The 16,726-nt window shown below is 62.4% G+C and overlaps 1 protein-coding gene across 3 annotated transcripts in view; it reads left to right on the forward strand.

Moving 5' to 3' along the window:
* Positions 1-16,726, forward strand: part of KCNQ1 (potassium voltage-gated channel subfamily Q member 1) — a 181,664-nt gene that overhangs the window by 16,890 nt on the left and 148,048 nt on the right. For all 3 annotated transcript variants that reach the window (XM_075545203.1, XM_075545204.1, XM_075545205.1), the window contains exon 2: positions 6,024-6,114. In XM_075545203.1, the coding sequence (XP_075401318.1) occupies positions 6,024-6,114 (91 nt within the window). The remainder of the gene's footprint in view (positions 1-6,023; positions 6,115-16,726) is intronic.

Raw genomic sequence — 16,726 nt, forward strand, 5'->3', positions numbered from 1 at the left:
TGGGGTGGTCCAGCAGTCAGGGTTTCTTCCACTAGGCCTGAGGGACCACATGGGCCTGTGGAAACCCTGGCGCTAGGAGCCTATGAGGGAGGACTCACACACAGCCCCCTGCCCCACAGCCCACTGACTCCACCTCCCTGAGAAGGCCGCAGCTGAGCTGGAGGCTCTGGCTACCAGTTGGGGCCTGGAGCACCCTCCCCCCAGGCTGCTTCCTCCTGCTCTTGGGGGTGACACACCCATGCAGAGGCTGTGTCTTTGAGGGACACAGTGGCCATGAGTGGGGTGAGGCTGAGGCACCCTGAGCAGCGGTAGGAGGAGAAGGACCCCTGGGCTGGCCCCTTCCTGTGGCCCTCGGGCAGGTGACTCCTAGGAACCAGCTGTTGTGTCCATGGCCATGAGATCCCTCAGCCTCCCGGGCTGTGGTCCCTCGTGTGGGCCAGCTCTGCCCACCCCCACCCTACAGACAAGTCAGACGGGCCGCCTGGTGGGGAACCTGGGGTTCTAAGAGGCTCAACAAGGGCCCCACGTGCCCCCAGTAGTGGGGGACTTCACAGCAGGGTGAAAACTTAGGCTAGATGTGAGGGGGGACTTTCAGAAGTGGGGACAAGCGTCAATAGACACGCCACCCTGCATTCACAGTTGGGGTTTATTGTTAGCACTGGCTGCCCAGGACACTCTCTGCCCCTGCCTGCCTGCCCCGCCCCTCCCCAGCCCTCTTACCCAGCAGCCTCCTTACTGGAAGTGGCCTGGGGCTGGGAAACCCATGAGCCCCTCCCAGCCAGCCCCGCTCTGTTCCCCCCCTCGCACCCCCTAGGGCTTGTGGCTTGGTGCGCTCGTCTGCCCTGTTCCAGCTGAGTGTCCCCAAGCCCAGGGCCAGCCCTGTCGGGCAGAACACGTGCCCCAGGTGGCCAGCACCTTCGAGGCCACTGGGAGGGCTTGCCAGGCCCGATTCCGTCACAGACAAACCTCCAGGCAGCCAAGACCACTGTCCATGGCCACCTTAGCCTCTGCACTGCACCTCTAAATGCACCCACCCAGGGGCTGCCTGCCACCTGTGGGTGGCGTGGGCGGCGTCCTGGGACCCAGATCGGCCTACCACCTCTGACTCTTCTTCCCTCTTCTCTCAGGCCCCAGAGCCCACTGCACTGGCCACAGGGATCCGGCAGGCAGGGCAGGGCGGGGACAGCCAGGCTAGCTCCAGGTTGGGGTTCTGCTCAGGCTGCTGGAGGCATCACTGACCGCCCGAGGCTGGGGCATGAGCGCAGGTGTGACCAGGGTGGGGGGTTCTTAGCTGCCTCACGCTGTTTCCACTGCACCCTCGCAGGGGCTTCAGGCCCTGATGGGCATGGGGTCTACCTGGGCTGGGACATGGACTCAGCTCTGTGGGACCTTCCTGTCACTGGATGGTGGCCCAGGCAGCAATAAGCAGGGTCCTCAGCAGGCTCTGTGTCCCGCACCTGGGGCATTTTCCACAGCCTGACGTGCACACATGGGCAGGTCCACTCCTGCCTGACACCACAGGAGCTGCTTACAGACATGCACAGGAGACACATGCACATACACAGGGATGCACACAAACACAGATAGACACACACGCAGATACAGATACACAGATAGAGGGACACACAGATACGGACAGACACACATCTAAAGATATTAAAGATATAGACGCACAGACACACAGCTCACACAGACACACAGGTACAGACAAATAGACACACACACAGACAGACACACAGAGAGACAAACAGACATAGAGGTAGAGACCCACAGCCATACCCAGATATACCCATGCATAGTCACACAGACAGACACACTCGCTTGCTCCCCCAACCTGCCCAAGGCTGCTTGGCACAGACACCTTTGGTGGGGTCCCACATGTGATGCCTCCCACCCTCACTTCAGACTCAATCTGCAGGGCCTCCCTGGCCAGAGCTGTCCCACCACAGCAGGTATGGGAGGGGTGGTCGAGAGGCCCTCTGAGTTCGTCCACCCTGAACATTCTCTATCTGGCAGGTGGCAGTGGCAGCAGGTGGACTCTCTGTGTTGGGGGTTGCCTTTTCAGGCACCAGGCTGGGGGATGGGGGTTTCCTGCAGCCCCAAGAGAGGCAGGGGCAGTGGATGCTGGAGGGGGTGGTGGTGAGGGCCCAGAGAAGGGGTGCAGGAGGACACACCAGGCTCATACCCCATGAGCAGTCCCTGTGGGTGGCTGAAGGGCAGCTGCCCCAGTGTCAACCCCAACACTGTCACCTGGTATCCATCTGACAGGGGGAGCCCCCCCTCTGAGCCTGGGTCACCTCCCCCCAAAGGTAGCAAAGCACCAGGCCTCTCACTGGGGGGCACCAATGTCCACAGTGCCGGCTTGTCGGAGGTGGGGAGTGTCCCCCGAGAGTGTGCTGTGGAGGGCGGGGAGCAGCGCAGAGGTCTTGGTCTGGGCCCACCTGATCCCAGTCAGGAGATGTGTCAGCCGGGCCTCCCAGGCGGCCGTTAAGGGGGGTCCGCCCTGGGCCTCCCGAGACAATGGGGGAGAAACCAGACTTGCTGGCCCAGCTGCCGGCCGCACCTGGGGGCCAGGACAGTGGCCACGTGACCCTCCCACGGAAGTGAGTTTCCGAGTTGGAGGAGGCAGGATGCAAGCCGGCCGGGAAGTTGGCGTCCGAGGTCACCCCCTGGCCCTCACGGGTCAGGCCTGATTCTGCAGCCCTGTGGGAGCGGCAGCGCAGTGGGGAGGAGACAGGTTGGCCTGTGGACGGTGGCAGTCCTAGGGCCAGGAAGGGCTGGCTTGCTGTGTGGCACAGGACCTGGGTGGTCCTCTCACTGGGTACAGCGAGGTCCCTGCACCTGAGTGTCGGCGGACTGGGTTGGTGCCCAGGTGGATGTTGGTGTTGGTGTTGTTTGGGCGTGTCCTCCACCTGCAGGCTGACCGGTGCTCATTCATCTACAACACGGCAGGGCTGCCTCCAGGACCCTAGGGTGTGGCTTAGTCACAAGCAGTGAGTGGGTGGGTAGTCTGCCATCTGGCTCTGACCTTGCCCAGAGCTCCGGGGTCTCCTTTCTGGGGATTGTGGGCAGGGGACTTGGAGGATTTGACCTCAGGATTCTGCGGGCAGTGCCCTCAGATGCTGGGGAGGCATCAGCTTGAGGCTCTGCACCGCGTGGTGAATGGACACAGCGGCTCGGGCTGTGGACTGAATGAAACAGGAGAACAATTGCGAGTGGGTTGAGGGGTTGGTGGGGTTTGGAGCTGCTGTGTGTCAGAGCAGGTTGAATAGTACCCAACACAACTCAACACCCGTCGGAGACCAGCCCCAGCACCCCCGTCCCCCACAGGCTCGGCCAGCAGCATTCCTTGACTGTACCGCCCAGGCTTGGACAGGAAAGTCCCCCAGGAAGTTTCCAGAGGGGCGCCCCAGCGGGCTCTCAGCTCGCCCCAGGGGCCCTGGGGTGGGGGTTGTTGGAACTTCAAGAGGGGCTTGCCTCCCCTCCTTCCCCTTGCTCCCCGTCAGCCCCTGCTGTGCTGGGACCTGGCCATGTTGGACTCCTGCTGGCCCTGGGTCACCTGGCAGGCACAGGAGCCAAAAGGATGCCCGACAGGGCCCCGGTGTCCTTCAGGGCCGGCCTGCGGTCAGTGGGAACAAGCAGGCATTGTGCCTAGCCTGGCACTGTGCTCCACACGGTGTGCCCTCCCCAGGGAAGGTGGGTGGGCAGAGGTGGGTGTGGACATCCTCCCCACCCTGCCCTGCCACCACGCCCAGCTCTGCCCAACCTTGGTTTCCCTGTTCCTGGGGGAGGGGCCGTGGCCCTGCAGAGGCCCAAGGCCATCGTCTGTCCCCCCCACCTCCCTGGGGGGCCCAGGGCAAGCAGCTTGCTCCTCCTAACAAGACAAGCCCCAAATCCACAGCCGAGAGTCAGGGTTTTCATGGCAATGACCCGCCTTAGCGAGAGCGGAGAGCCTCTCTTTCTCCCACAGCTAGGCCAGTGGTTTAGAACACCTGGCTTGAGGATCAAGCTTGGTGCTGAAGCCGCTGGCCCACCAGGGCCAAGAGAACAACCTCCCCTCACTCCCATTTCCAACAGAGCCTGTTCTCAGGTGCCAGGCCAGGAATTCCACGTAGCTTCTTGGGGGAGCGAGGGGGGGCGGGGGGTAGGGGCACAATTCTCCCGTGACAGTCCCCCTTTCACTGTAGGACACCTCCAAAGGGTGGGGGTGCATAGCTGGACCTGAGACCTGTGGGCCTGGCTGGGGGAAGCCTGGGAGAGTCGGTGTGGGTAGCTGCAGGCCAGGGTGGGCAGGTTGTGGAAAGAGGGGGCTGGGGGCCGAAGACAGAGTGTGTGCAGGGCAGGCATATCCTCTTTCTGGGGACCCTGGGGCTGTGGGCCTGCCCCACCCCGGCTCAGCCTGGCCTCTAGGGGGCTGGTAAAGAGAGCCAGGTGAGGGCAGGCCATACCCCGACTCTCCCCTGCCGGCTGGACCCTCTGTTGATCGGTGTGTCATCTCAGAGAACCCCAGGCCCTTGGATCCCTGATTTCAGCCCACAGTCCACGTGAGGGCCCTGGTGCCGGCACCTCTTGGGGTCTTGGGGGCGGGGTACGTTCGTGTGGTCAGCTGACTGGGCTGCCGTGGGCTGTGGCCAGCGGGGAGATCTGGGCACTTCCTGTTGCAAGAAGAAAAGGCCTCCTTAGTTGACAAGGTGGGGGCAGTGTCTCCATTGTCACACGAGGGGGGCTCCCACCCCCCTGCACTCTGACGGAGATTCAGGGTCCTGCTCACTGCCCAGGGAGTACGTGGCTACGGGGAAACTGAGGCCGGCCAGCCGGGCGCCCCTGCGTCTGCTGCCCAGGCTGGCACCTGTCCTGCTTCCTCTTGGCTCAACCAGCCACCCTAATCCCCTTTTGCTCCCGGCCATGGAAACAAACAGACCAGGGCTCCTTCTGGGCGCGGCTGGGGCCGGCCACAGGGACAGGGCCAGGCCTGCTGCGGACCCTCCCCTCGGGGCCTCAGCGCTGTTCTCCTGGGCTCCTCTTACACCCTAGCTTTTGTCTTCTCTGATGGGGAGGGCTTCTGGGGGTAGGGGCTCCTCCAGGGTGTTGGGACAGGGCAGCCTTCCCTGGTACTGGCCCGCCAGACTCTCGCAGGCTGTGGTCCAAGGAGCAGCAGAATGGCCGTCCCTTGTGGATGGAGGCCTCTGGCAAGGGGTGAGCAGGAGCCCTGGGGGCATTCCAGAGCAATGGGTGGGTTGAGCATTGTTCTGGGGACAAAGGGGTGGAGGGGGCGGTAAAGGGGGATGTGGGGGCAGGGGCACCATCTCTAAACGATTCCTCCTGGGCGCACTGGCATCCTGCTGTCCTGGGTTTGGGGCCCCGGCAACTCTGTGCTGCCCACCTGGGAGCCACCCTCCCCTGGGACACAGGCTGAAGCCCTGCCAGGGGCACCATGCTCTGATGATGGGGCCACCCCTCCGTCTGCTTCTGGGTGTGTGCATTCAGAGGGGGCCTGGGCTGTGAGGGGCGGTGGGGACCAGAACGTCTCTCACATCTGCAACTGACCCCCCAGGCACCCTTGGTGGGCCACAGTCACTCACTGACACCCCAATTCGGGTGCAGACATCAGGGTCCCCGGCCCCCATAGGTGATGTCGGGGTGCTCAGCCTGGGCGACAGCTTCTGTCCCACCAGGCACCTGCCCTGCCCCCAGGTGGCAGTGTTTTGTGATGGCTGCCCTGTTGGGGTGCAAGCCACAGCCTTGAGCACCCCCTCAGCTGTGAGCCCCACGACACCTCCAGTCCATATCTACCTGTGGGGTGGGGGGACAGGCTTGTTGTCCATGAGATGACGTAGCTGCCTCTGTGTACCCGGCACCTCCTGCTCGACTTCGGCCCGCCCCAGCACGCACCCCTTTCTGGCTGACTGCCCCTCACGGTCCTGACACTGACCTCTGTCCGCACCTGGACCAGAGAGGGGGTTCCCCTGACTCGGGGCGGGCTGGGCCGGGTGACGTGGGGTGACCCTGGCCTTCTCTTGCAGCTTCCTCATTGTGCTGGTCTGCCTCGTCTTCAGCGTGCTGTCCACCATTGAGCAGTATGCCGCGCTGGCCACTGGGACCCTCTTCTGGATGGTACGTGGGGGCTGTGGGGGCGGGGGGACCTAGTGCTGACCGGGGCGCTCACCTCTCCTGAAGCTGGGTCTGAGCATGGCCAGTGTTGTCCACTCCCTCCCTGCCTGGGGACAGTCCAGCCGTCCTTAGTCCATGGCCTCTGCTGGCTGGCGGCTAGCCCTGGGACTGGAGGTACGGGGACCCCCTGGGCCCAGGGATATCCCCAGGGCAGGAGGATAGCCCGTGGCTGGCTGATGGGGACATGTGTGCCCAGGGGGACCAGGAGCGTGGATGGGGCGGTCTGGGCCCTTGTTCCAGGTGCATTTGGGGTCCTGTGGCCAGATGCCCCGCGCCTGCTGCCCGAAGCCTGGGCGACCACACGTGACTGGCGTCTGCGCACACAGCTTCCTGGGAGCCTCACTTGCTGGGGTCCGTCAGCGATGGGCTCATTGCATGCCTTTACTGTCTCCCCCCCATTAGAACTAAGTCCTCTCCCTCCTGCGAACCACGGGGCCGAGGCTGGAGCTCGCCAGAGCACCCTCTCTGGGGTCACAACTTGACTGGTATGCAGATGGCATTTCCTTGGGGACATGTGTGTCCCCTCTACACAGTGCACACAGGCCCCCACCACCTCCACCCACCATGGTGAATTCTTCAGTGGCAGTGGCAGGCGGTGGCCCCAGAGTCAGGCCCAGTGCCCAGCAGAAGGAAGCCTGAGGGTCTCAGACATGCATGTGTGCACACACGCGTGTGTGTGTCTGTGTGTGCATGTGTGTGTCTGTGTCTGTGGTGTGTGTATGTGTGCGCATGTGTCTGTGATGGGTGCGCGCACGCGTGTGTGTGTGTGTGTGTGTGTGTGTGTGTGGTGGGCGGGCTCCCAAGCTGACAGGAGAACCAGGCTGTCTTCTCATTCCATCCGAGTCCCCACTCCCATCTAGCCCCCCTGGAGGCTGTGCCCCCATCCAGCTCACGGGCCCCTTTCTTCCCAAGCCCCTTCTTGTGAACCAGGAGAGGGTTTGTGGGGCAGCCTCCTGCTGTGCCCTGAGCAGCCAGGGCCATCTCCCCGAGGGGGCAGCAGTCCCACCCTGTGTCCCTGGATTTGCTCGGAGGGGCGGCGGGACAGAGGAAGGCCCTCCAGGAGCTGGAGGGCCACAGTGGGTGCCCCATGGGCTCAGGCTTAGCGACCGTCGTGAGGCTGGCAGTGTTTCGTCTGTTGTGTGAGGGGTTGCTATGGATCGGAACAGACAGCGGCCACCTCGCTCCTCCTCCTCTTCCTCTCTGACTTTTGCACACCTGTCCACCCTCCCGCCTGCGACCGCCCCTCCTTCTGTCCTTGCATCCCTGCCAGCCCGAGGAGTGGGTTTCCTCTTATGGGGTCACTTGTCCTCAATGCCGCAGGAGAGGCTTTCCCCCATTTGTGCAAACCCTCTCGTCCACTGTGGTGACCCCGTAGGATGGAGCAGAATCACCCCTGTGGGTCTCTGAGGCTGTAACTCTTCACAAGGGCAGGAAGCCTCCTCTTTCTCCCTCGGAGCTGCTACTGGGTTTGAACTTCTGACCTCGGGGTGAGCAGCCCAGTGCCCTGTTGTGCTGTTCTGTGCAGGCTGCTCTTGCCGGGGCTTCCTGTGTGTGTGTGGTGGGGGGGGGGTTCTCTGGCTTCCTCTTCCTCCTGGACCAGGGCCCGTGGCCACCTCCCGGGAAACCCTGCTGGTGGTGGGGACGGGTGGTGTCTGCCCACCGAGGACATGACTGGGCTGACTCTGACCAATGGGCAGTGATGACACTTATTGCTGGGTCCCGAGTTGTGTTGTCTGGAGCTTAGGGTGCCATGGGAGCAGGTGGTGTCTGTACCCCCAGAGCCCAGAGCTTCTACCACCGGGTTGCTGTGGTGGGGACACCCAGATGTTGGGTCCCTGGTGGCCATGGAGGGAGGCCCTGGCTTCTGTGCACAGATCTAAGCAGTGGTGGACCACCTCTCCTCAGCTGCACCCTCTCACCCCTGTGTCCCTCTGTCCCCTGGTCTAATCACCCCTGTACCTCTCTGTCCTCATCCCTTCACCCCTGTGTCCCCCTGCCCCAGTCCATCCCTCACATTTTTAATGCATGGGCACCACCTGGTGGCCATTTTCTGTGCTGCAGTATCAGTGTCCCACAGGCAGAAAGAGGGGCTTGGGTGGGGGAATTCTAGCCTCTGCCCTCCACCCTCAATAAAGGAAAGGGGTGCTGGTGCCACCCTTCCCTTCCTGACAGGGCCAAAGTGCCTGTGAAGCAGCTCCTGCCCGGGGACCCATCTGGGCCCTTGGAGCACCTGTACAGAGCACTCTCAGAAGTGGGGGGCTCTTTCCCCACGTTAGCTGCAGAGACCCCACTGTGCTCTAGTTCAGACCCTGCCCACAGCCCCTCGTGTCGGCCCTCGTGTCGGCCGGCTGCTCCCCTTATCGCCACCAGGGGGCACTGCCTGCTCACAGATCCAATGTCCAGCTTCCAGACTGGCCTGGGCCGGTTCCTCCCCAGGGACCCTGAGGCCATCTGAGCTATCTCCAGCTCAGAGCTGCTGCCCCCAGGCTCTTGCCCATGCTGGCCCCCTGGGGTCCCTGGCCCTCACCGTCTGCAGTGGTCTTCCTGTGATGGGGGTGTGTGTGGGGGGTGTCCCTCCTCACTGGGGTTCCTGCTGCCAAGAACGAGTGGCTGTGCTTGTTCTAGGCGTGGGCACTTGGAGCCCCTGTGTAGACACCTCCCGCTCTACCAAGTCACCACGTGGACCTGGATGGGGTCCTTCCCAACTGCCCCTCTCAATGACCGGGGACACCACCTGGCGGCTGGCCCCGGGGCACGCTGGCCACCTTGGGGCTACTAAAGCTGACCACGGTTGCCATTCAGACTGAGGAGGCCCAGTGGGAGCAAAGTGACCACTGGCCGGGCCATGAGGGCCAGCCGAGGCACGCCCATGCTGTGCCCCGGGCAGGGGAGCTGTGTCTGTGTGTGGGGCGGGGGGCTAGGCTAGCGGCCAAAGGGACCAGCGGGGCTGGGGTCACTGAGACAGGCCTGGAGCCTTTCTGGCCTTCCAGGGGGCTGGCGGGTGGGCTCATGAATGGCCAGCAGTGTCCTGGGCCGACCATGCCACAGCTGCATCTCCTGGGGTGGGTGCTCAGGCAGGGTGCTGGTGGGGGCTGAGGAGGGGTCAGGGTGCCCCCTCCCCGCAGCTGGCTGCCAGGTGGCACAGTTGGTAGGTGGGCTCCAGGCAGGGCCTCAGGAGGGGTGGGCGGGGGGTGCTGCCCGAGAAGGTGCAGGAGGCCTGGGGGGCGAGGAGCAAGGAAGCCAGGGGCTGGGGGTGGAGGGCCTGGTCGGGGAGAGGGGCCTGCTGCCCTGCTGGGACAGAGGGCCAGACTTCCGTGGCTATGCCTGGCACCCCTGCCAGCCTCGTCTCCTGGGTTAGCTGGTGCTAAGGAGGACTTTTCTGGCCTTGCTGGCCTCCAGGGAGGAAGGCCAGTGTCCCGTCCCGGGGGCTGCCGGAGCCATTCCGGGGGCCCCGGCCTGGGGGTGGAACACGAGGTACCTGCTGGGCACGGGGAGCTGCTTGTGGCTGCCAGGAAGGAGGCCTGTGGGTTCCAGTCAGCTCTGCACACGGCCCCCAAGTCCATTGGAAGTGTGTACAGGGATGTGTGCTGTGTGTGCATGCCTGTGTGTGTGAGTGTTTCTGTGTGTGCCCATGTATGTGTCGGTGAGTGTGTGTGAATGTGTGTCTTTGTATTAGACTATCTGCGTTGACATGTGAGAATGGGTGTGTCTCTGAGTTTGTGTGAGTATGTGAGTCTCAGTGTGCCTGCGTGTGTGAGCATGTGTGTGTCTTTGTATGTGAACATGAGAATGTGTATGTGCCAGTATGAGCTGTGAGTCTGGGTGTGTGTCTGTGTGCACGCCTGCCTGTGTCCTTGTTGGCTTGTGTGTGTGTGTTTGTTTCACGGGGCCGGTAAATGCACGTCCATGTCTGTGTGCACGCGTGTGTGCATGTGAGTGGCCCCCGGGCTGTTTCCGGCCGCTGCTGGCCGAGACCCCCTCTCTGTGCTGGGCCCAGGTGCGGCCTGTTCTTTGTCTCGGGGCTCCGAGTCCCTCCCGCTCACACGTGCTGTGCAGACCCGTCAGCCCGCCCTCCCTCCTGGGGAGGCGGCCAGGAAGGGGCCCGGAGCCCAGGCGGAGCAGACCCCGTGGCGGCCGGAGGCCTGGGGGGTGAGGTCATCTCAGCCGCCTCCCCTCGCCGGCTGCCCAACCACCCAGCCCCCACCCCCAAGCTGCGCCTCCCGCTGCTGGATTCCAGCCCCTCGGCTGGGCGAGGCACATTTTGCTCTGTACCCCAGTTCCCTAGCTGAGAAAGGAGACCCCAGGCCACTGTCAGCCCCCAGCCCTCAGGGCAAATTCTCTGGCCCTTGATAGGCCTGACCCCAGCCCTCAGTGAGCATCCCAGGCCTTAGTGAGTCCCTCTTGAGCCCTTAGTGGGCCTCCCCAGCCCTATGTGAGCCCCCCAGCCCTTAGTGAGCCCCCAACTCCTGGTCCCCCCCAGCCCCTGGTGCCCCTCCCCTCCAGCCCCTGGTGGGCCCCTGCCTTTAGTGGGGACAAGCTGTGCCGTCCACAACGTCATCTCGCAAACCCTCCAGCCCCGCCCGCCCCCGGCCCCAGCCCCCAGGATGACCTTGCACCAGCGTCCTGTTTGCTGGCCAACTGGAGACCATGTTGTGGCCCCTGTGAGCTTGGAGGGCCTTCCCGCCCAGAACTCATCTCCCAGTTTCTGCTGGGCCCCCGGGGTGTCCATGGGCTGATACCTGCAAGTGGATCACCAGGCAGTGCTTCCTAGTCTGTCTGAATCTGTCAGCGCCACGGAACCTTGCCCCCCACGGTGGCCCTGCTAGAATTTGCCACACATGGGCCACCGCAGGGTGACAGCAAACCACATGCAGGCCACCGCACCGTGACACGCAGCCACACGCAGGCCGCCCCCTGGGGCACCCTGACCAGCAGACTGTGTGTGGGGTTCTGAGATGGTTGGTTCCCTATACCACCATGCATGTCCCCTGAGTCTGGCCCCTTGTTCCACGGACTGGCTGGGGAGCTAAGGTGGGCATGGCCCTGCACTGTGGTCCCACTCGGCATGGAGGCTGAAGGGGGTGCTGCCCGCACCGCTCCCCAGGGTGACAATGGACATTCCTTCCTGCCAGCACCTCACTCCATGGGAGCTAGGACCTCAGGGTCCCTGCCAGACAGTGGAGCCCTGCTGGCCCTGTGGGTGAGGGTCTCCCAGGACCCCCACCCCACTGTCTGCTGCAGGCCAGGCTCTCCACAAAGCCTTGTTGGCTGAGCCGGAGTGTGTGTGTGTGTGTGTGTGTGTGTGTGTGTGTGTGTGTGTGTGTGTGTGTTGTGCAAGCACACAGTTTGGAGCCTTTCCTGAGAGAGCTTGTCAACAGGGCCCCTCCGGGGGGCTGGTCCCCGGGGTTTCCTAGTGCCTGGACCCCTTACACTCTTCAAGGAAGGGTACGTGTGTGGATATGCATGCCTCTGTGTGTGCATGGACGTGTGCTTGTGGACATGTGTGCATGTGCGGTAGACGTGTGTGCAGGTGCACGTGGGTGAGTGGACCTACGTGAGGGTGTTTGTGTCAAGCTGCGTGTGTGGCGTGGGCACAAGGGTGGGGTTTGGTGTGAGTGTGGGCGCTGCCTGGTTTCTGGGTGGTCTCTGCCCAGCCCCCGGCCCCCCTTCTCCACTTCCCACCTCAGGGATTGTGCTGACATGGCAGCAGGTCGGGAACCAGAGAGGCGGCTGCGATGGCCACGGTGGGGCCAGGGGGTGGGGTGCTCCTGAGCACCAGGAAGGGCCTTCCTTGGAGAAGCCTCCAGCCTGGCCCCATCTGGGCCTTCTGCACCCCAGCAGGATTCTCGGAGGGCACCCGGGCCACTTTGTCCTCCCTGAGCTAGCTGCCCCTGTCCCCCCAGCCCCCGAGCTGCCACCACGAGGCCCGTGATCCCGAGTCTTCCTGAAACCCGGGACAGAAGTCAGGCCCTGGGGGACAGCCTGCTGTAGGCAGAGCGGGGGGTTGGTGGGGATTAGGGAGTGACGTCTAGAGGGACAGGTGCCTCTCTATGCTTGGCCCCGTTAAGTGCCCATGTGGCCAGGTCTCTGTCTCAGGGTGACAGGGGCTGGGTTTTGTTCGGCCTGGTTTTCCATCTGACCTTGGCCAGCTGCAGTGTCTTGTTCTCCGGGCAGCGGGGAGAGCTGACATAACATACCAGGCCATGGGGGCTCCCCTAGGGATGAGAGGATGAACCCCCCAGCCACAGTGGAGTGCGGGGCACCGGGCTGTGCCAGTCGCCGCGGGTCCTAGGGCACAGGGGTGTGCAAGGCATTCAGGGGCAGTTTTCCATCCCCCGGGGTTTGTGGAGCCTGAAGGGTCCAGCAGGAGATGGGGCTCAGCTGCAGCCACAGGGCCTGGGGTACTGGGGTCTGAGCACACACCTGGACTGCCCAGCCTTAGCACACCCCCGGAAGTCTGGACTCCTCTTCCTTCCCAAGGCCTGGGCCCCCAGCCCCTCCCCCTCTGAGGCCTGGCCCCCCAGTCCCTTACCTCTAACCCTGAGTCCTGGTACAACAGCCTGCAGTGAGGGATGTGTGTGTGTGAGCTGTAGGGTGTGTATTTGTGTGTGTGGTTGTGTGCATGTGCGTGTGAGCTGTAGGGTGTGCGTGTGTGTGAGCTCTAAGGGGTGTGTGAGCTATAGGGTATTTGTGCACGTGTGTGCGCATCTGTATGCATATGTGTGCCTTAGCTACACAGCATGGCTGCTGCAGAGAACCTCCCTTTCTCCGCCCCTGCCTGGGGGGCGCTGGCTATGAGGCACCCTCAGCCAGCATCATGGGCTGGACGCCTCCACCCACAGTGACACCCCAGAAGTGACTCCTGTGTCTGTTGCCTACCATGAGGGTGACCCTGCCAGCCCCCGGTGGACACCCTTCTGAGGCCCCACCCAGGTTGAAGGGCTTGCTGTCGCATGGGCCGTGAGGGGTTTACTCCGGGGCTGTGGGGCCCGGGCTGAGTTAGGAGCAAGAAAAGTCCCCTGAATGTGACCATGCCACCCTCCCAGAAATCTGAGACTTACAGGGTGCCCCAGGGCTGCCCAGCCCATGGGCAGCGGGTAGGGGCAGGGCTTCTCTGGGGCAGCTCTGGGGCAGCTCTGGGGCAGATGCAGCCACAGGCAAGTCCCCAGCAGTGGTAGGCATCGTGTGTGGACACGCCCAGTGGTCACACATACACACACATGTGGGTGCACTCATGGTTGTAGACAATGAGGGACGCACCCAGCCAGGCACACACGCACACATTCATACATGCACATGCACCCCACCCAGCTCACACGCAGGTACCCCTGGGGCCCCGGGTAGAACATGCACACATACTCGGGAAATCCTTGCTCATGTGTGATCACACGCACACACACGCATGCTCAGGAATGCTGCTCAAGCACAGACACGCATGTGCATGTGCACAGGCCTGGCCTGGTGCGGGCCTCCAGGGGCTGCGTTCCCTTGCACACGAACCCCAACTGTCAGCCAGGAGACTGGACACAAACAGAATGTTCCCTCTTGCCTTGGCCTGGCCTAGGCAGGGTGGGGGTGGCTAGGAAGAGTCAGCATGGAGAGTGGGGGTGGGGGGCACAGCTTCCTGCCTGTCTCTGAGGCCAAGGGAGGGCCAGTCTCAGCTGGGGTCTCTCTGGGGGCTGGTTCTGGCAGAGACCTGGTGGGCGCCCCTGAAGCCTTGAATGCGGACAAGCATGTTCGGGGGACTCTGAGATGGGGGTGGTCTGCTGCGAGGTCCCCTCCACTTTGTTCCCACATACCCTGCTGCTGTGTCGGACCCCTGTGGTGGTATTGGGGGACAGGTTTGGTGCAATGTCGGGGAGCCTGCTTATCCAGGGCTGTGAGCCCGTGCTCAGACAAAAGCCAGACGGGACTGGTATAAGCCAGCTGGAACTGGTGCTGGGTGGCTGGGGTAGCCATGGCAGGGGGCCTGGGCCCCTGTTCTCACTCCTCTCAGAAGCGATGGTCCCTGGAAGCTGACCCGTGGCTGTCACTGCTGTGCCTCTCAGCCTCAGTTTACCTGCGATGACCTCACCAGCCTCCAGGGGAGGCTACACAGCCGAAGACCACTGCAAAGGGGTGTTGGGGGGGGGCAGTGCAGGAGGGGGCAGAGAAGGGCTGCCTGCTTTCTCTCTCTAACACACACACACACACACCCCACACCCGGGTACTCCAGCCAGAGAGAGTGACCTCCATTAGAGAGGGGTCACAGTAACAATGTCGATGCCTCCATTCTAAAGAGAGGGCCCAGGGACAGGGAGAAGGAGGCAGGCAGGGAGGGAGAGACCAACAGAGGGTGAGAGAGACAGAGAAGGTGAGCAAGACAGAGGGTGACAGGAGGGGGGGGGGAATGACAGGGGGCAGGAGGGTGAGCGAGACAGAGAAGGTGAGTGAGACAGAGAAGGTGAGAGAGAGGGCGACCGGGAGAGACAGACAGACGAGGCGACTGCTGGCTGTGGCCTGCGAGCGGGGGCCTGCGAGCGCACAGGCCCAGGCTGCATCTGGTTGTTCCCAGATGGGCTGCCGTCACGGTGCCCGGGGCCTTTAGGGAGCAGCTCTATCGTGGCATCTCCCGACATGTAACCATGGTGGCCAACTGGCCGGGGAAGAGGATAGGGCACATCATCAGCCCAAACCGTCCTCCCACTCTCTGGGTACCCTGCAGTGGGGTCCAGCCCCGGTTGTTCCTTTGACTCTGGCTGCTCCCTGGAGTGTCATGGGCCCCGCCCGAGGGGCATGCCCCGCTGTGGGTGCAGTGTCTGCTGTGGACACGGGTGCTGCCGGTGAGGCTGGTAGTGGGGTGTTTGCGTGGGGACGAGCACTGCTCTCCTGTGGGTGAACGGGACAGCCGGGCCATGCCAGAGGTGTAGGGTTAGCTGTTTCCAGAGCTCTGAGGTCACTTCCCCAAGGACCTTCCCCCCTCCCAGCTGGCGTTCCCACCAGCGGCACATGGGCTTGCCGGCTCCTCACTTGGCGTGGGCAGTCTGAAATTTCAACCAGGGTAACGGGGCGTGTCATGCCATCTCCTTGGGGCTGCCAGTTCATTTCCCCAGTGACTAATGGGGCTCAGCACCTTTCATGTCCGTCACTGGCATCCCGATCGCTTCTCCAGTGAAGCCTATCATCAAACAGCCCCTCTCAGTGCCGGGCTGTTTGTCTTCTTATGGAAAAGCCGTAAAACCCTTTGTCCCAGAGGCGTGGACCGGTGCTCGGCGACCACGTCCTCCTCCCCATCCATCCTAACCATGTCTTTGAAGATTCAGAGGTTTCAATACTGGATGTGGAGCTTACTGAGTCTACGCCACCCCCAACCCCCAGCCCCAGCCTGCCGGCCTGCTGTCCTTCTTGGATTTCTGCTGTGTAGGTTTAAGAAGTGTTTACCAAGCCCAGGCGTCGCAAGATTTTCTCCCACCACCCTTCCGACAGTTCCATCCTTCCTGTGATTGTGTTTAGCCTTTGGTGCATCGGGGTTCAATTGTGCACACTGGTTAACATGTTTACTGAAGTTCTTTTTTATAGGCAGACAGCTGGTTGCTCCATTGCCATTTTCCCCCCAGAGAAGCCTCCTTCCTTCCTGAAATCTCTTTGGCATCTTTTACAGCCTCAACTGACCGTAAATAGCATGTTTTACAGAGTCCTGGTGGGGCAGTGGGTCACGGACGGTGGGTCACAAGGTCCGCAGTTAAAACTCGCCAGCTGCTCCGTGGGAGAAAGCTTTCCGCTCCTATCAAGAGTTGCGTCCTCAGACACTGCACAGGGAAAGTTTCACTCCATCCCTCAGGGTCACTGTGACTCGGCCTGGTCTCGGTGGCAGAGAGCCTGAGCTTGAACGTGGGTGCACTGTTAGACTCTGTTCTGGTTCCCCGATCCCTGTTGAGAGGCCCCTCCCACACCACCTTGATTACTGCGGCATGAGGCCTTGTGTTAATCTGGGTTTTAGAGACAAATCCACAGAAACTGGTGTATAAGAGAGAGTTTTATATAAAGGTTAAGTGCGCATCAAGAAAACATCCCAACCCAGTGCTGCCCAAGCCCACAGGTCCAACATTAACCCATTAGCCCACATGTCCAACACCAATCCACAAAGTCCTCCATCTCACAAAACAGATGCAATGATGCCGACTGCAGGAGGAAAGCCGAGCCAGTGTGTAAGCATCTCAGCGCTGGCAGGGGTCTCCACACGGCTGCTCCAGCACCCAGGGCTGCATCGGGGTAGGTCCATGTGGCTTCTCCTCGGGGATGTCTAGCAGGAAGTCAGCCTTGCCAGCTGAAGCAGGGAACCGGCTAAGGCAGCTGCACCCTGGTCCGACCATCAGAAATCAATAGACTCGAGAACTCAAAAGGCGAGGCTCACTGAGTCATCTATCTCTCCGCCCTTCAATGAACCCCACGTGTGTCTATCGGGCAGGTTGACACAATACACTAACCACCTCAGGGCTCATCTTGAAATCGGGGTGATGGTCCCTCGAACACGGCTCTGCTTCTCGTCGCCTCGGTGATGCCGAGCACTCGCATT

Source organism: Tenrec ecaudatus, chromosome 4, assembly GCF_050624435.1.
Source record: "Tenrec ecaudatus isolate mTenEca1 chromosome 4, mTenEca1.hap1, whole genome shotgun sequence".
NCBI lineage: Eukaryota > Metazoa > Chordata > Mammalia > Afrosoricida > Tenrecidae > Tenrec > Tenrec ecaudatus.